This window comes from Sus scrofa, chromosome 10 (assembly GCF_000003025.6).
Source record: "Sus scrofa isolate TJ Tabasco breed Duroc chromosome 10, Sscrofa11.1, whole genome shotgun sequence".
Lineage (NCBI taxonomy): Eukaryota > Metazoa > Chordata > Mammalia > Artiodactyla > Suidae > Sus > Sus scrofa.
The window spans coordinates 42,474,345-42,493,749 of NC_010452.4; the positions used below are offsets into that span (position 1 = coordinate 42,474,345).

The 19,405-nt window shown below is 38.8% G+C and overlaps 1 protein-coding gene across 16 annotated transcripts in view; it reads right to left on the reverse strand.

Annotated features, from left to right (window-relative positions):
- ARHGAP12 (Rho GTPase activating protein 12) overlaps nt 1-19,405 on the reverse strand; it is a 119,237-nt gene that overhangs the window by 16,230 nt on the left and 83,602 nt on the right. For 9 of the 16 annotated variants that reach the window (XM_021064803.1, XM_021064804.1, XM_021064801.1 and 6 more), the window contains 2 exons: nt 16,058-16,119; nt 5,502-5,583 (listed from right to left, as the gene is read on the reverse strand). In XM_021064803.1, the coding sequence (XP_020920462.1) occupies nt 5,502-5,583; nt 16,058-16,119 (144 nt within the window). Of the gene's footprint in view, nt 1-1,665; nt 1,789-5,501; nt 5,584-16,057; nt 16,120-19,405 lie in introns of all 16 variants that reach the window. The other 7 variants (XM_021064800.1, XM_021064797.1, XM_021064798.1 and 4 more) reach the window with 1 other exon arrangement.

Below are 19,405 nucleotides of genomic sequence, written 5' to 3' on the forward strand. Positions count from 1 at the left end.
CAAGTGGGGTATAAACTGGTATGCCAAGAGAGGAAAAAATTGGTAATACTTTATTTTTTAATTTTATATTATTTTTTAGGGCCACACGTGTAGCATATGGAAGTTCCCAGGCTAGGAGTCGATTCAGAGCTGCAGCTGCCAGCCTACACCACAGCCATGAAAGATCCGAGCCTTGTCTGCGACCTACACCGAAGCTCACAGAAACACTGGATCCTTAACCCACTGAGCGGGGCCAGGGATTGAACCCAGGATACTAGTCAGGTTACCTGCTGAGCCACAACGGGAACTCCCTGGCAATAACTTTATTTACAAATGTATCAACACATGTATTCTTTGGTTCTGCAATTCTATTCTTTGGAATTTATTCTAAACTACCTAGGACTATGTCAAATGATATGTCAAAAGGCAATATTCTTACATATGTATAAATAATACCTGATAGAATTTTTTTCCACCTAATAAACATTCTCTAAACCTGATTTTGTGCTTTCAAGAGTTATTTCCTTATTGACAATTTAAGTTGTCAACAACTAACAATAACTTGTAAAAACAAAATTCTAACCCCCAGGTTCTTTTATTCAGCTTTTGTTAGAAATAAAAATGAGAGCCAGATGCTCTAAAGCCTCAGCAATTTAATGAGGAACTGTGATAACAACAGGAAGACAGTTGACAAGGGTGGTTTGAGAAGAAAAAGCACTTAGTTAGCTATTATATCTTGTTAGCCAGATAAGGAAAAATTAGCATATGGCAGAAAACTTATGTTAAATGTAGACTTACTCCATATCTTGCCATTATAACTTAAAATTTTATTTAGTCTGTTTGCTGAGAAAATAAGTATTCCCAATGTTATTGTAGGGTCAGGAGGTTTAAAATCTTTATGAGCTGATAAATTGTAATCTTTAAGGTCATAAAGATTTGATACCGGAAATTTCATTTGCCAAAATATTTTCAAGTCAAATTCTGTTTGCCATTGGAAATGGATCCTACCCATTGAGATAAATTATTCATTATTCATAATGTCAAGGACTACTCCACAGTTTCACATTTAATAAATGGTTCAACTTGATCTGTTCCTTTTAATTCATCTTTTTGGCTAGCAGTGTAAACTTACATAATATACTTGTTATAACTTAGGATATTATGTGGAATTTATTACTGGAATCGAAATCAAATTTAGGATATTCCAGGAATTTTATTAGTGGAATCATAATAAAAATAATAATAAAAATTTTAACAATTCTACAAAGCCTTTGCCATCTTTAGTACCTTTTGCCATTTAAAAGACACGTAATTCATCATAAAGCTATGATAAGCACAGATAACTTTCTGAGCCAATTTACTCCAAAGTTATAAAATTTCAATGGATACATTTAACAAAATGATAAAAATCAATTTAATTTTTCATGACATGCTCTGGAGATGGTTAGCTATAAAGCTAAGCTATCAGTGACCAACCAATAAATTATAGCAACCAAATACAAATACAATGACGTGACATGGAATGCTAGTAAAAATGCTTCAATATGGCTGGCAAAATTCTGTGTTTGTTATCCATTATTTCTGAAAATCTAGTCCTGCTTTTCTCCATGTAATCATCACTTTGATGCATTCACAGCAAAGAAAACAGAATTACTGTGACAAAGGACATGCAACAAGAACACATACAGTGACAGCGGAAACAGGATCAGATTTTACATATGCGACAGCAGGCCGGCGGCTGACAGAGTTTTTCCAAGAAGAAAGCAGCGAGAGCAGGAGCTCAGAGACTGAGCCCTGATGGCAGAATGACTTGATGGGAAAAGGGAAGAAAATGACGATGTCATTATAGTGCACAATGGCAACATGACATACATGAGAAAACCATAATGGAACCAGATAGGACAACACAACTGCAAGCCACACAACACAGGCAAAGCTGAATTTCCACAATCTTTTCCAAAGGCCCCAGAATTTACTTCAGAGTATTTTCTGATGCTGTTATTAGGTAAATTCATGTTTTATTTTTAAAGTAAATGCTTTACACAACTTACCTTACACAGACCTGTGTTCCCTTCTGTTCACACTGGAAGACTTGGGGGGATGGAGTGGTGTCACACTGGCCTTCTGTCCTCTTACTCAGTGCCCCCTACAGACCCCTGTGCTGCAGGGCAATGTCCCCTGCACCCTGAGTCCTCTCCTGGGAGAGTCCCTACTGTCCAGCTCGCCTTCCCCTTCCTCTAGGACAATGGCTCTCAACTAGAGGCCATTCTGTCACTGGGGGACATGCGGCAACATCTGGAGATGTTTTCAGGTGTCACAACTGGAGGTGGGGGGGCTGCTGTCCTCTGCTAAACACCTCACAATACATGAGATAGCCCCCACAACAAAGTATTATCTGGTCCCAAGAAACAGTTATTTTAAGAAATCTGAAGGCATGTATAAAAAATGAATTTGAACAACTGTCAGTATTTATGGGGTGACTTCGAAAATACTCAGGAATATGAGAAATGCTAGCTGCGAGGGTAGATTATGTCGCAGTGCTGTACCTGCTACAGGTAAGCTAGGAAGATGGCGTCATGGTGCTCACTTCTCAACCCCCAAGCTCTACACCGGCCCCAGAACAGAGCAGGCTTTTATGTCCAATAGTCAAATGAGGTGAAAGGAGTTTAAAACAAACCAAAAAAAGCACCTATAATTTAAGACACTGATATAACAGCCTGGTGGACAATTAATAGTTTCTAGAAATGAAGGGGCATGTCCCTATCCAGAGAGGCTTGCTGGATTTCTGGAGACAGTTGTGTACAGCATACGCCCATCTCATTTTCTCAATGTTCAGTATCCGTGAAGCCAAAAATAAATACAAAGCATGCATTTTTTCAAAAGAGCTTTAAACAGTATAGATGATTGTGCTCAGCATCCATCCTGTTAATGAGTAACCAAGTGAGTGCAAGATTTGAACTGGCTATTTCTTCAAGTGGCTCTTGGTACAGGCTTTTGCAACTATGCGTGAAACTAATTTGTAAAGAACCATCCTTCTACAGCATGGCCCCTTAACAAACCATCTGAACTCCACTGAAGGAAAAGCAATCTCTTCCAACATGAAAGCAAAAAACCGGCTCTGCTAGAGGCTGACTCCTGACAGAACATCTCCCTGAGAGATACTCAGAGGAAATTTTCACTATAGGCATTTCTGTCTTATGTGCCAGCCTCAGGTAAGATGCGATTTCACTGTCTGAACAGGACACATTTTTACCTAACAGCAGATCTAGCTGGTGACTGAGCATAGAACAAAGCTAGGATTCTCCCAAATCCTTTTGGAACAATCCTAATTAGAGAGTTAATTAAGAAGCATCTTGCATATTTCACCAGTGCTTACTATGAATGCTGTATATGCCAAAATATATTATATACACTTAACACATTTTACTTGAATAATCATACTTGCTTTTACTTGGATCATTAAAATTAGTTTTCATTCCCTTAATATGTGTTACATGTGGGAAGAAAAAGGAAGGCAGACTGAGATATTTAAATTAGCCATCAAACAAAAATTAATACAACCAAGCATTTTATCACATCCCACATCTGTTTAGTTTTTAAGACTGTAAAACGGTGTGACTGTAGTTTAATTATAGCAATCTGAAATGATTGCTACAATGTATATTATTTTAATAATATATGAAGAAAATTTCATTTAAAGGCAAAAATTCAAAGAGTGACTCCAAAGTTAAAACGTCATTAAGAATTCTACAATTTCAAAATTGGCTGGCTCAGTGAATTTGAAACTACAGTTCTGCTATTACCACATGGTAATGCAGTAACGCCACTTTAGCTGATGAGCAGAAATACCTCACACCCTCTGTCAGCATGAGTTTTAATGATTAGTTCTGAATTATGCAAGGTCTTCAAGACCTTCATAAAATGCAACAGCCTGTACAATGGTTCTGTGCTGAAGAATTCATTTAACATCTTCAAATTTAAAAAGAAATTTTCATTTCTTTTAAATCCCATCCGTGAGGCCTACCTCACCAATGCCTCACTGACCACAATCATCTATCTACTTGCTGTGCATCTGTATGTACCACAACCTTCAATGTTTAAGGATCCCTAATTATCAAATAAATGACCATCATCTAGCCTTCTCCAGGAACTTTTTATTACTTTTTAATCTCCAATTGCTTCTCCATTCCTTTTCTTTCCGCTCAATTTCAAACAAAAGTTGACCCACAAGTAGGAAGAAGAAATAGTTGCAGGGTCTTCCAGAAATGCATTAATGCAAACCAAAAAAGTACCAGAGGCCTCCAGGGAAAAAGGGGACTAATTATCAATTTAAGATAAGTCAAACCAAAATTTCAGTCTTTTAATGTGGAAAGTATATCACGGTCGGTTCCCTGTACTGGCTGACCAGAGAGCATCAAGGGAACAGTGAAGCAAAAGAGAAAAGTTTCAGAATGTTCATATTTGTGCAATCAAGCAGATTTTTGGGCTGCCGTATCACAGTATTTGAAGAATAACATGCTCTGAGGCACTCCTGGTTTCGAATTAGGTTACACAGCTGCACTGTAAACATAGCTGACTAAATCTGCTGGAATTTTACAAACGGATTTCTCTTTGATCAATAATGTAAGATCAATAGGTCCCGTTAACTTGAAAGCAACTCAATAATTGGAAGAAATACTGGTTAAGGTAAGATATAAAGCAGAAATTAGATTAATTTCATTTCTAAGTTTCCTTAAGCACTGACACTTCACACTCATTTCCGTTCAGGGTGTGAACCCAGATCTACCACTGAGCAGCTATAAGACCTTGAAGGAGTTATTTAACCGCTCTCTACCTCACTCTCTCACATCAAACAGGGGGGGAGAAAGAAACAGCCGCTCTTCCAGAGTAAAGAGGATAATATATGCCTCGTCCTCCATGCTTATGTACCTAATACATGCAACATTCAAAATGCGCCAGTGATTATGAGATGTCACGAATTATAACTTTTAGTATTTTGAATAACCGAGGAATAACCATATACACACTCAATTAAGAAAAGCTTCAAAATTCCACAAGTAATGGTGACTTTCCTTTCTTCTAAAAAGCTGGCTGACATCACACACAGACCTGACTAGCATCCCAGGGTTGGATTCAAGGTGGGACTCAACTTGCCACATAACGCTTATCTGACTAAATATCTGAAAGGGCAAGGTCACAAACACAGGAAAGCTTTCACATTCTGGAGATGAACCGAGAAATACATTTGTTCTCCAAGGCCAAGTAGTCAGGCCACCTTTCAACTCAATGGACAGAAAAGAACTTCTTGGTTTTAACAATACAATGAATACGACTTTTCTAATTAGCCCCCTTCTTTCTCTCAGGAGTCAGAATAGAGTCAGAATACATCTTTAAGAAAACTTTCTCTACTCTTAATTGCACACTAGCTGTCAAGCGAAGGACTGTGGAATGCTATGTGAAATTCGGGTATATTACTATGTGCATATAATTCAAATGTGTAAATCCTCCAAAGAAATACTTACCCAACTTGTGCTACTTCCTTGAGTTTTGGTAAAGAGTAAAGAAGAACCCTGCAACACGGCCCAAGAGGACAACCAGTTCTTTCTGTAATTATAAAGAGGATTAATTAAATAAAGCCCCATCTCCAGTTTTTCCGGCCAAATTTAAAAAATTAAAACCTTACTTAGCTATTATCAATGTTGGCCACAATTTACAATCATAATTGACATTCTAATTGTTTTTATTGTGGATATAATTCTAATGGAAATTATAAGCATATTATGGTCCCAACTGACCAGAAAAGTCCCCCAAACAAATGAAGTTAATTAGAGATAGAAGTTATCAGAAAAACGACATGCCTGATCATGTTCACATGGGAGTAATCAGTACATTTGTGATTGAGGGCACTAATTTAAAGTCACATGAATTCAACACAGCATTTGGCCAGAATTCTTATTCATACTTAAATGCTTATCTTACCTAACACTCTGTGGAGACAGACTGTTTTATATTCCTTAGGTTATCTTCCTTCCTCTAGTAAAAGCTACGCTAGGAAAGTGGCAGACAGGAGGCACATTCTAAACATACGATAAATTACATACTGAGTGACCACTAAGGTTACCTAAATGAGGCTTTTAAAAACTTTGTCCTAAATTACCAAATCAACACCTATACTCTATCAAAACTCTGAACATAGAAATGCATAAAGGAAAAGGCCCCATCTCTACTCCTTCAATCCACACTAATGTTTCCCTTAAAAGGCAACTCAATTGCTGGCAGGCTAAAACGAACATCAAATACATCTTATACAGGGATTTATCAAGGCATGCCTTATAGCCAAATATACGGCCAGTTTTGTGAAAACCCTACAGGCACTCGGGCAGAGCTTCCTGTGCCTGCCCGCTTGCATCTCTCACAAGCGTCCTATCTTAATAAACCTATTTCTTGCCCATCACTTTCTCCCTCGCTGAATTCCTTCTGCACGGAGACATAAAGAACCTGAACCTCAGTGAGTCCAAACACAGGGCATTCAATGAAAAAGTAAACAACAGATAATTACATTCTGAAAGCCCCTGTTTTATCCTTGTGAACTGAAGTTTGGTTCTTGCCATCAGCCTCTACATGGAGTAGAACACGAACCACTGCAGCTGCCGACCCACAGCACCCCGAGTGGAGCTCAGAGTGAAGACCAGGAGTGAGGCACACTCTCCTCTGGGAAAACTGGAAGAATGACCTCCAGATAGACAGCTAGATATTTTCAGGAGGAGATTTTATGAGCCTAATTCTTGCATCGCCTCATATCTAAAAAAAAGCTAAAGTCCATCAATGATGACTGATGTCTATGACTAGTCATGACCTTCACAAGACCAGCAGCAAACTTCTGTAAAACATGAACACATTTACACCTCCCCCTTCACCTTTACGACATGTCTTGATAGTCCCCCTTTCCTCTTTGGGGCAGTATTTCAAATAGCTCCTAGGCTGTAGTTTGTGGGCAAAACAAAAGATGTCATGGGTCACCTGTGAGAACAGCCACTCCCCAGGGTGCTGCCAATGAACCCTGAGGGAGCTCAGGAAAACATCAAAGGAGTAATTTCAGTAAGCCCAGATCTCTGTCTTCCCATAGAAATGGTTTTCTGTAAATTTTTCTGTAAATCTGGTTATCTGCAAATCTTTTATTCCTACTACCTCCCCATTGTTGCAAAAACTCATAGATCCTAGCTTCCCCCCTCACCTCCTCCAAGTGGTTTCCAATGGCTACCTGAGATGCTGCCTCCTGGGCTTAAGTCCTAATTTCATCCCAAATAAAACTTAACTCTCAAAAAAACAAAAAACAAAAAAACAAACAAAAAAAACAACCCTATAGGCACTCAAAAGGAGGTTTATTCTCCATTTTCAGAATATGGAATTTACTATCAATTAGACCTACTTTATTATCTTACTAACGTTTTATGTTTACTTGAATTTGAAAAGTGAAAGTTTACTGCTACTGAGTTTCAAACTACTTTTTCCTTTTATTTTGCATATGGTCATTAATGCTGCTTATTCAGTGAAAAAGCTACTTTGAAGGATTAGATCTTCGATGTGGACCAATCCACAGTGCTTTATCATTTTCAAGATGCTTAGTGCCTTCCCCTTGAATTGAAACTCTCTGCCATTAAGATCCCGATTCCTGGAGTTCCCGTCGTGGTGCATCGGAAGCGAATCCAACTAGGAACCATGAGATTGCGGGTTTGATCCCTGGCCTTGCCCAGGGATCTGGTATTGCCATGAGCTATGGTGTAGGACGCAGACTCGGCTCGGAACTGGCGTTGCTGTGGCTGTGGCGCAGGCGGGCAGCTGTAGCTCCGATTAGATCCCAAGCCTGGGAACCTCCATATGCCACAGGTGCGGCCCTAAACACACACACACACACACACACACACACACACACATCCCTATTCCTTTTTACCTTTTATACTTTTGATATGCTTTTTGGCTTATTTTAACTTTTCTGAATCATTCTTCAGACATCTCCTTTTATACAATACTGAGTAGGGTGTTATTTTGGGCTGCAGTCTGAGCACCTTTTTCTTTCCATAAGTACAGTACATGTACATTTATTTACAATGACCTCATAGGTATGTCTGGTGGTGCCTGCCCATTCATGGCATCATTTTGTTATATTTTCATTTTATTTTATTGCTTTGTTTTGTGTGGATCTCTTGCGATATTTGGAAGGATTTTTTTCATTTGTAAATTGCATTTTATATTCAATCTTCTATTTCTTTAGATAACATCTACTAATGTCTCTACTCTGAAAAATTCTAAAACATACTTCCATTTTAAATAAACTTGAGTTTAATTTTCAAAATCAGAAAAACTGCAGGATATATATCTCAGAACGAAAATTGAATATATGAATCTTAAATGAATGATAGTTGACCCAAAGACTCTGTGACTGAGCTGCAAGCAGAATTAGTCTTTCTTTTTTTCATGGAACCAATTTTTTTCCTGAAAAAACAACCGACAGACACACTGTGGTTATTTAGACTTGAGTATCTGGCAGGTAGACATTATCTCAAAAATAAATGCAGTGAGCCTGTCATTTCAAGGAAAATAAATGATATTATTTGTTGACAATAACAAGTTAAAGCTTTCAAACATAAGGCAGAATTTTGGAAAACTTGGCACATCAGCCACAGTGAGGCTGACAATTTTCCAAAACACAATGATTCTGATGATGCTATTACTGATTTGTGACTCTTTTGCTATTATAAAATAAAATGTGTCAACATTTGAAAAATCAGCAAACTTAGTAGACCAGTATTTTTCAAATAGCCTATAAGATGCCTCAATATTATGCCTGGGTAAAGATTAATTGAAAAACATAGCACAGGAGTTCCCATAGGGGTTCAGTGGTAACAAACCCAACTAGTATCCACAAGGAAGAGGGTTCGATCCCTGGCCCTGCTCAGTGGGTTAAGGATCCAGTATTGCTGTGAGCTGTGTTGTAGGCTGAAGATGTGGTTCAGACTGGCATTGCTGTGGCTGTGGCATAGACTAGCAGCTACAGCTCTAACTCAGCCCCTAGCCTGGGAACCTTCATATGCCTCAGATGCAGCCTTAAAAAGTTTAAAAAAAAAAAAAAAAGGAAGAAAGAAAGAAAGAAAAAGAAAAGAAAAGAAAAGAAAGAAAAAGGAACACAGATTTATGGATTTAAATGTAACTGAGTATGAAAAGTTCAAGGATAGTTATTCAGAATGTTAACTGCAACTAACATTTACGGAATTTTGGTGCAGCAAAAAAGTATGCACAATTACCTGAGAAAGCTATTAAAATATTCTTCCCTTTCCAAACTTAATCTATATAAAGGGTAATTTTCCACATATACTTCAACCAAAACAATACATCACAAAAGACTGACTGAAAACAGAGATGAGAATTCAGCTATCTTCCATTAAGCCAAATAGTAAAGATTTCTGAAAACCTAAAACAGTGCCACTCTTTTCATGGAAATTTTTTGCATTAGAAAACACAGGGGGTTTTCTTCATAAAAAAAAAAAAATGTTATTCATGTTAACATGTAACAGGTTATTAGTTTTAAAAGAGTTAATAAAGATTCTTAAAATGTCTCAGTTTTGGAGTTCCCATATGGTGAAGCAGGCTAAGGGGACAGTTTTGTCACTGCTGTGGCACGAGCTTGAGCCCTGGCCCAGGAACGTCCATATGCCACAAGTGCAGCCAAAAAAAAAACAAAAACAGAAACAAAAGTCTCAGTTTTAATTTTTTACAATAAATAATTCTAGAGATAAACCACACCAACAAAAGTAACCAACAATTTCTAAGAGTTTAAAGGAGTCCTCAGAGCAAAATGTTTGGTAACTACTAAAACAGAGAAAATTAAAACACGATTTTGCTCAACTCTGAAGATGGCAGAATAGAAGGACTGGAGCTCGACTTCTCTCCTAAAAACAACAAAATTCACAACCAAAAGCTCAGCAATCCACACCCAAATGGACTGGAAACCTTAAAAAAGATACCCTACTCCAGAAGAAAAAGAGGAGGCCACATCAAGAGGTAGGAGGGCGATTTCGCGATATAAACAACCCCATACCTCCAGGGTAGGAAGCTCCACAGACTGAAAACTAACTGGTTCACAGACAGGGACTCACCTACCGGAGTGAGAGTTCTGAGCCCCACAACAAACTCTCACGTGCGGGGATCCGGCACTGGGAGAAAGAGCCCCTGGAGCATCTGGCATTGAAAGCCAGTGGGGCTTGTGCGCAGGAGCTCCACGGGACTGGGGGAAACGGAGACCCCATTCCTAAAAGGCGCACACAGACTTTCACGTGCACTGGGTCCCAGGGCAGAGTGAGGTCTCCATAGAAATCTGGGTCAAACCTGACTGCAGTTCTTAAAGGACATCCTGGGAAAACAGGGGCAACTGTGGCTTGTTATGAGGGAGGAACATTGAAGGCAAAGCTCTCGGGAATATCCAGCAGCTGCCTTTCTCTGGAGGTGGCTGGCCATTTTGGGAAGATCTGGTCCCACCCATCAGTCAGCGCTGAGAAGCCCCAGGGCAAACAACAACCCAGGAGGGATCATAGCCCCGCCCCTCAGTAAACAGGTACCTAAAGACCCCTCAGGCACACGCTGCCTCCAATCCCATCCAGAGACTAAGCCCCACCCACCAGAGGGATTCAAATCAGCTCCACCTACCAGTGGGCAGGCATCAGCCCCTCCCATCAGGAAGCCTACAGCAAGCCCCCAAACTGACTTCAGCCACAAGGGGGGCGGACACCAGAAATAAGAGAGGCTACAACCCTATTATCTGTAAAAAGGGCACCACACCAAAAACCTGTAAAAATAAAAAGACAGAGAACTATAACTCAGATGAGGGAGAAAGGAATATCGGCTAAGCAATGAGGAGATTTTTAGCCTCCAGGAAAAAGACTTTAGATTGCTGATGCTGAAGATGATGCAAGGCATTGGAAATAAACTGGAGGCAAAGATGGATAACTTACAGGAAACACTGAGCAAAGAGATACAAGATATAAAACTCAAACAAGAAGAGATGCAACATACAATAACTGAAATAAAAAATTCACTAGAAGCAGCCAACAGCAGAACACAGGAGGCAGAAGAATGAATAAGCGAGGTGGAGGACAGATTAGTGGAAATTATGGATGCGGAACAGAAAAGAGAAAAAAGATTGAAAACAAATGAAGAGAGTCTCAGAGAACTCTGGGATAACGTTAAACGCACCAACAGCCGCATTACAGAGGTGCCAGAAGGAGAAGAGAGAGAGAAGGGACAGAAAAAAAAATTCTAAGAGCTAATAGCTAAAAACTTCCCTAACATGGGAAAGGAACCACTCACTCAAATCCAGGAAGCACAACGAGTACCATATAAAATAAACCCAAGGAAGAACACCCTGAGACACGCATTAATCAAACTAACCAAAATTAAAGACAAAGAGAAAATCTTGAGAGCAGCTAGGGAAAAGAAACAAGTAACATACAAGGAAACCCCAATAAGGCTATCGGCAGATTTTTCAGCAGAAACTCTGCAGGCCAGAAGGGAGTGGCATGATATACTTAACGTGATGAAAGGAAAAAACCTCCAGCCAAGATTACTTTACCCAGCAAGGCCCTCATTCACATTTGAAGGAGAAATCAAAACCTTCACAGATAAGCAAAAGTTGAGAGAATTCAGCAACACTAAATCAGCCTTACAACAAATACTAAAGGAACTTCTCTAGGCAGAAAAGGCAGCAACAGGAAACAAAAATTCCACAAATGACAAGGCTCACCAGTAAAAGTATATATACAGTAAAGATACGAAATCATCCATGCACAATTATACCACCAAAATCAGAAATCATGAGAAGAGGTGGGTACAAATGCAGAACACTGGAGATGAGCTTGCAATTAAGAGAACAACAACTTAAAACAATCTCATAGGGAGTTCCCATCATGGCTCAGTGGTTAATGAATCCAACTAGGAACCATGAGGTTGTGGGTTTGATCCCTGACGTTGCTCAGTGGGTTAAGGATCCGGCGTTGCTGTGAGCTATGGTGTGGGTTGCAGACACGGCTCGGATCCCACATTGCTGTGGCTCTGGCATAGGCCAGCAGCTACAGCTCCGATTAGACCCCTAGCCTGGGAACCTCCACATGCCACAGAAGCGGCCCTAGAAATGGCAAAGAAAAAAAAAATCTCATACACATATAGACTCTTACATCAAAACTTCAGAATAACTGCAAACCAAAAATCTACAAACAAGGAATCTCTGGAGAAGAAATATATCTCATAGTAAATAAGTGCATAATCCACCATGAAGGGGGTCATTTGACATCATTCTTGGAATGCTGACATCTTCTTACATCTGATTCTGATTTCCTCTCCATCAAAGAATTTATGATAATTATAATTAAATAATGCCACTGTACAAATAATACAGTTCTACAATTGTATTATTAATAACCATTTCTCGCCATACTACAATGTAAAGTCTATAATGTCTTGTTTATCACATCACCTAGAATGGTATAATGCCTTTACTGAAGAATCAATAAGATGTAACAAATTGTTACATATTTATATAGTTACACTGTTTTTTAACCAATTTATGCATTTTATATTTTACTTATTTTCAGATGGTGTATTATTTTTGTTATTCTTACCAGTTAAGTTATTCTTTTTATTATGCTATATAAAATATTTAATGGTATATAAGGCTTTCTTCTTTATAAATTTTAGTTGCATAATATACACAATTTTAACATAATGCTAATTTTTAAAGAAAAATTGAAATGTAACAGATAATACTAAATAGTAAAGATGAAAGCCATACAAAATGGGATAAAGTATAGAATAAATTTCCTATTTGTCTCAGCATATTTTCCATTCCACTTCTCCAGAGGGAGTCACTTACTTTGTTTCTTAAGATCCACGATATAATAATCTGTGTGAATGTAACTGTGTTTAAATATATGTATTTTATTTTGTAAAAAAAATTTAAAAAAATAAATAAAATTACGAGATGGATACAGAAAAAATAAATAAAATAAAATAAAATATAAAAAAAAACATGATTTTGCTCAACTCTATATATATAAATAAATTTGAAGATAATGAAATGGATGATATTCTCAGGAAAACATAACTCATCAAAAATATTCCAAAAGAGGCAGAAAATCTAAAAGGCTAACTATCATGGAGGAAATGACAGCAATGAAAACAGAGGAAGTGGCCAAAGACATACCTGCACTACACACGCCCAAAAGGGAAAGAAAGACACATCCAATTCATCTGACTTCTACCAAGGAACAGCTTAAGGAACAGGTAACTGCAGATAATCTGTAAAGCTATTTCAGAGCACTTAAAGATGAACTTCCAAGTACCAAAATCTGACAAAGACAGTTCAATTAAAGCAAATCTACAGATGACCAAAAAACACACGAAAAGATATTCAACATCAATAATTACTAGAGAAATGCAAATCAAAACTACTATGAGGTACCACCTTACAAGAGCCAGAATAGCCATCATCAAAAAGTCTACAGACGGGAATACTACTCGGCCATAAAAAAGAACAAAATAACGCCATGTGCAGCAACATGGATGGAACTAGAGACCCTTACTATGTGAAGTCAGTCAGAAAGATAAAGACAAATACTATATGATATCACTTATTTCTGGAATCTAACATAGTGCACAAATGAACCTTTCCACAGAAAAGAAACTCATGGACTTGGAGAACAAACTTATGGTTGCCAAGGGGGAGGGGAAAGGGGAGGGAATGAGATGGACTGAGAGTTTTGGGTTAATAGATGCAAATGACTGCATTTGGAGTGGATAAGCAATGAAATCTTGCTGTATAGCACAGGGAACTATACCTAGTCACTTATGATGGAACATGATGGAGGATAATGTAAGAAAAAGAATATATATATATATATATATATGTATGACTGGGTCACTTTGCTGTACAGTAAAAACTGACATAACACTGTAAATCAACTATAATGGAAAAAATAAAAATCTTTTTTAAAAAGTCTACAAATAATAAATGCTAGAGAGGGTATGGAGAAAAGGGAACCCTCTTACAGTGCTGGTAGGAATGTAAATTGGTATAACCACTGTGGAAAACAGTGTGGAGATTCCTCAAAAAAACTAAAAATAGAATTACCATTTGATACATCAATCCCACTCCTGGGCATATATCCAGAGAAAACTATGACTCAAAAAGATATATGTACTCCAATGTTCATTGCAGCACTATATACAAGGGCCAAGACATGGAAGGAACCTAAATGTCCATCAACAGAGGAGTGGCTCAAGAAGGTGTGGTACATGTACACAATGGAATATTACTCAGCCATTAAAAGGAATGAAATAATGGCATTTCTAGCAACATGGATGGACCTAGAAATTATCATGCTAAGTGAAGTTAGACAGACACAAACATCATATGCTATCACTCCTATATGGAATCTAGAAAAAAAGGATACAATGAACTTCTTTGCAGAACAGAAAGTGACTCACAGACTTTGAAAAACTTATGGTTATCAAAGGAGACAGGTTGACCGGGGAGGGATGGACTGGGAGTTTGGGATGGAAATGTAAAACTGGGTTGTGATGATGGTTGTACAACTATAAATAAAATAAAATTCACTGAGTAAAAAAAAATGCAAATCTAAAAAACTCAACTAACTGTAAATTTTAAACTTCTTAAACAACTGATCTAATATTCACTATAAAATCATAGCATTTCAGCAGTTTTTAAGAAGTAGGAGAAATGCAACTTATCCTACCGTTAATTTCCTTAATTCATTAGGAGGTACTACCCATTAACCAAAAAAACCAACAACCCAAGAGAAAAACAGACAAAGGGTATAAACTGATAATTCGACCACAAATTAAACATAAATGGCTTTTGATACTTCACCCCGCTAAAAAGAAATGCAAATAAAAATACCATTTTCTCTCTAATCTCTCTTAGCAATGATCAAAGGGTTTGAAAACATACTGAACTGATAAAGGGGTGGCGAAATACAAGGCTCCTAGAGGCATAATTTAGAAATTCTACAAAAATGACCACCGCGTATGGTCTAACAATTCCACTTTCATAAATTTGTTCTATAGGCATATCTACATACTTGCTAAAGAACTAAGACACTGAGTGTAATACTGCTCGTAACAGCAAAAACAGTTAATATCCTAAATGTCTACCAATACATAAGCATATTTACATACTTGCAAATAAAGAAGTTAAATAAACTATGATAGAGCCATATAACTACACAGTAGTTAAAAACCACGTGCCAGCTCTACATGCAATGAAAGAGAACTATCTCCAAGATAATCTGCCAAAAGGTTATGCTAAAAGAATTATCTATACACATACAAATATGTATTTTTTCTATCTCCGGAGGAAAACAGAACATCTCGCTAGATGTAACTGGTTGCCTCTAGGGAAGGAAAGTGATGGCTGGAGACTAACTTTTGACTGAATAGTTTGTGTACTTTGCCATATGTATTTATCACTTACAGAAAAAAAATATTTTAATAAAGCTAATGTTTGTTCAAAATTCTCTGCCTGGAGTTCCCTGGTGGCCTAGCGGTTAAGGATCTGGTGTTGTCACTGCTGTGACTCAGGTTCCATCCCTGGCCCAGAAACTTCTGCACGCCATGGCATGGCCAAAACCAACCAACCAAGCAAACAAAAAGTTCGCTAATCAGCGGTAATGAACCCTATTAATATCCATGAGGATGTGGAACCTCAGGGGGTTAAGGATCCAGTGTCGCTGTGAGCTGCAGTATAGGCTGCAGTTCCAATCTGATGCCTAGTCTGGGAACTTCCTATTCCATGGGTGCGGCCCTAAAAAAAAAGTCTTCAAGATTCCTCTGCCTTATCACTTCTGAATTTAATCTTACCTTAAGAAATTAAGACAAAGAAAAATTTTCCTACACTTCATTACAGCCCCAAATATATATCAGAAAACACATTTGAAATTTCTGAACCTTTGAAATAAAATGGTTTTTATTTCAATCAGGTGAAACATGAGAACATTAATGACTGTGTACTTACCGAACCTTTTTCCCATTTTCAGAAATTTTTGTTACATTTAATAATCCATATTTCTCTTGGCCCTATGGTATGGAACAGAGGAATTACTTTTTATACATCATTCACATAGACAATGAGGTCCAAATTCTTACATACAACCGAGTCAAAACAATCTGGCATTCTGGGAGTTCCCATCGTGGCGCAGTGGTTAACGAGTCCGACTAGGAACCACGAGGTTGTGGGTTTGATCCCTGCCCTTGCTCAGTGGATTAACGATCCGGCGTTGCCGTGAGCTGTGGTGTAGGTCACAGACGCAGCTCGGATCCTGCGTTGCTGTGGCTCTGGCGTAGACTGGCAGCTACAGCTCCGATTGGACCCCTAGCCTGGGAACCTCCATATGCCGCGGGAGCGGCCCAAGAAACGGCAAAAAGACAAAAAAAAAAAAAGGAAAACAATCTGGCATTCTAAAAATTAGCTTGAAAGTAAAGATTAGTCAGTATGTAATAAGTTTAGTTCTACACTATGTTAAAGATATAATTACCTAATACTTCTATAAAGTTATTTTCAGTTATTTTTATACACATTTGTTCTTCTCAAGTAATAGCAGCCATAAAGTAAAATCAAACTGGATTTCCATATGAATGCTACAAATCAGCACTGGGAAAATGATTTACAACATCCTGTCCCAAGAAAGTGATGCAATGCTATAATGATAAATACCACAAAAAGGAATTATTTACCTTGCTGTTATTTTACAACAGTACAGTCTGTAAATTATTTGAGGTACTAACCCATTTTGTCAGAATGTAACAACTAGGTAGCATAAATTCAGTGACTGTATTTAATAAATTACTGAAAAGTGCACAGAACTGGCCTTAATGTGGTATAAAGAATTCAACGTGTGCTTCATTACACATAGTATCAGATGGTGACTTGGGCCCTGGATAAACTAGATATATTAGTCAGCTGATGTAAAAAACAGCAATATAGCTTTATCATCAAACCCTAGCAAAGCAAAGCTGCTGTGCCCAGGTTAAATGTTATCATAAAATTCTTCCCAGTAGCACTGAAGGAGCACTTTCTTGTTACTTTAGTTTCCTGTATTCGGATGGATTTGATTAAAATGAGTTAGTATCTACAGCAATAATTCAACATTAGGGAGCGCTGTATGTACATGGCAAAGCAGTCAATTTTGGAGTTCCTGTGGTGGCACAGCAGAAATGAATCTGACTAGGAACCCTGAGGTTGTGGGTTTGATCCCTGGCCTCGCTCAGTGGATTAAAGATTCGGCACTGCCATGAGCTGCGGTGTAGGTCGCAGATGCGACTAAGATCTGGCATTGCTGTGGCTGTCGTGTAGGCCAGCAGCTGTACCTCCAATTAGACCCCTAGCCTGGGAACCTCCATATGCCACGGATGTGGCCCTAAAAAAAAAAAAAAAGCAAAAAGACAGAAGAAAAGCAGTCAATTTTACTTCAACCGTAACACACACACAATATACAAACATACAGGAAAAAAAATATTTCCAATTAAGAATTATCTCTATTTAATTCATACATCATTTCTTCAATGTACTTCAATTAGGGGAAAAAATCTTTCCTGTATGGGAGAAAAACATAACATTGCATATTTTCCCCATAATGTCTAAAAGATAATGTTAGAAAGTTTTGCCTAGTCTGATAAAAACTACATCTATAGACAAAGCTGACAAACTGTTATGTTATTCAGTTTTGGTATACTGGGAACTTGGGAAATATCCATATTACTGTAATTTTTTCACAAAGCATACTCTATATCTCCTTACATATGTAAGTCTGAGACTTTCCCTAAGAGCTCTCGGTTGCCTCTCAATAAAAATATCAATTATATGGTTTTAAGTATGCGCAGGAGGTTAAGAACATTCTCAATTTACTATCTGAAGCAGGGAGGGGAAAAAAAACTCTCAGTGATTTAGGAACTAAGTAACATTAATCTGAGAGGATGGGCACTGGCTATGTGGGCACAGGAACTGGTAAGGCAGAGATGGGAATAAGCCAAAGCTGGAGTTGTGCAGAGTAAAACAGCAGAGAAAAGACAGAATTGCAAACATCAGAACTGGAAGGAAAGTGCATGGGGCAACAGTGGTGAGAGACGGCAAAGCCTAAGGGGAGAGACTCTTGATCAGGGATTCTTACCTGATCAATGGCCGGGATGACACTGTACAAAATTGCGCATGTACATGCACTGTTTAAGGAAAAGGCCCAGAGCTCCATGAAATTCTCACAGGGACCAAGATCCTTTCACGTACTAACACTCTAAGGATAAGGCCTCTAACTTGAACATTAAATAAGAACAATACCTGCCACATCCAAAACATACAAATACAAACACAATGATTACAGGTGATGAGTGCTATGAGGAAGGCTTGTCTACCCAAGCAGGATGTCTGCCTCCACCAAGAGTTCGGGAATGATCACTCCCCGATATTCAGGCTGCCAGCTCTTATGACCATAGAGAGAACCACAGCTGCCCCTGACTCCCCAGGAGACCCTCCAAGACCCACTCCCCGCCCCCCACCCCACAACAGGTGGAGGATGAGACTACATGCTGACCACAAGATGTAGACCCCAGACAGGTTGGAACCAGGAGGCTAATGATTAAGCCTCCTGAAACACAATCCTTGGTTCGCCACCAACCAACGAGAACGAAGTCATGCCCCCTGCAGCCCTCACCCAAAATGTTGTCTTTAAAAACTTCCCTGGCAGTTCCCTTAGTGACACAGTGGGTTAAGGATCTGGCGTTGTCACTGCTGTGGCTTGGGCCACATCTGTGGCCCAGGTTCAAGTCCTGGCCTGGAAACTTCCAAATGCCAAGGGCATGACCAAAAATTAAAAAAAAATAAATAAATAAAAAGCCTTCCCTCAAAGCCATCAAGGAGTTCGGATCTTGTGAACATGAGCCGCCCATTCTCCTTTCTGGGTCCTGCAATAAATGCTGTATTTTCCTTCAAAACAAAAAAGATAAAAAGGTATATCTACCTCAACCAGAGACGAGAAAGACAGGAGTGAGAGAAGGCTTCCTTAGACTCTGACACAAGAACAAGAACAGGAGTCAGCTAGACGGAAACAGCAGACGATGAGAATGACGCAGTTAAAAGCACAGAAGCTAAAAGAGCACCATATCTAAGGCCCTGTGAGTTCCTTCAACGTACTGGGTGAGGTGGAGAAGCAGCAAGAAACGAGGCAGTGGAAAGAATGAAGTAGGTGCAGGTGACTCAGAACCAACCAGAACACTAATCATTCCCACAAGAGATGCTGATGGACTGAACCAGGGCAGCGGCTGTGAGAGGTGGGCGGGGGTGGGGGGGAGTGTGAGAGCGGTTCTGCAGCCA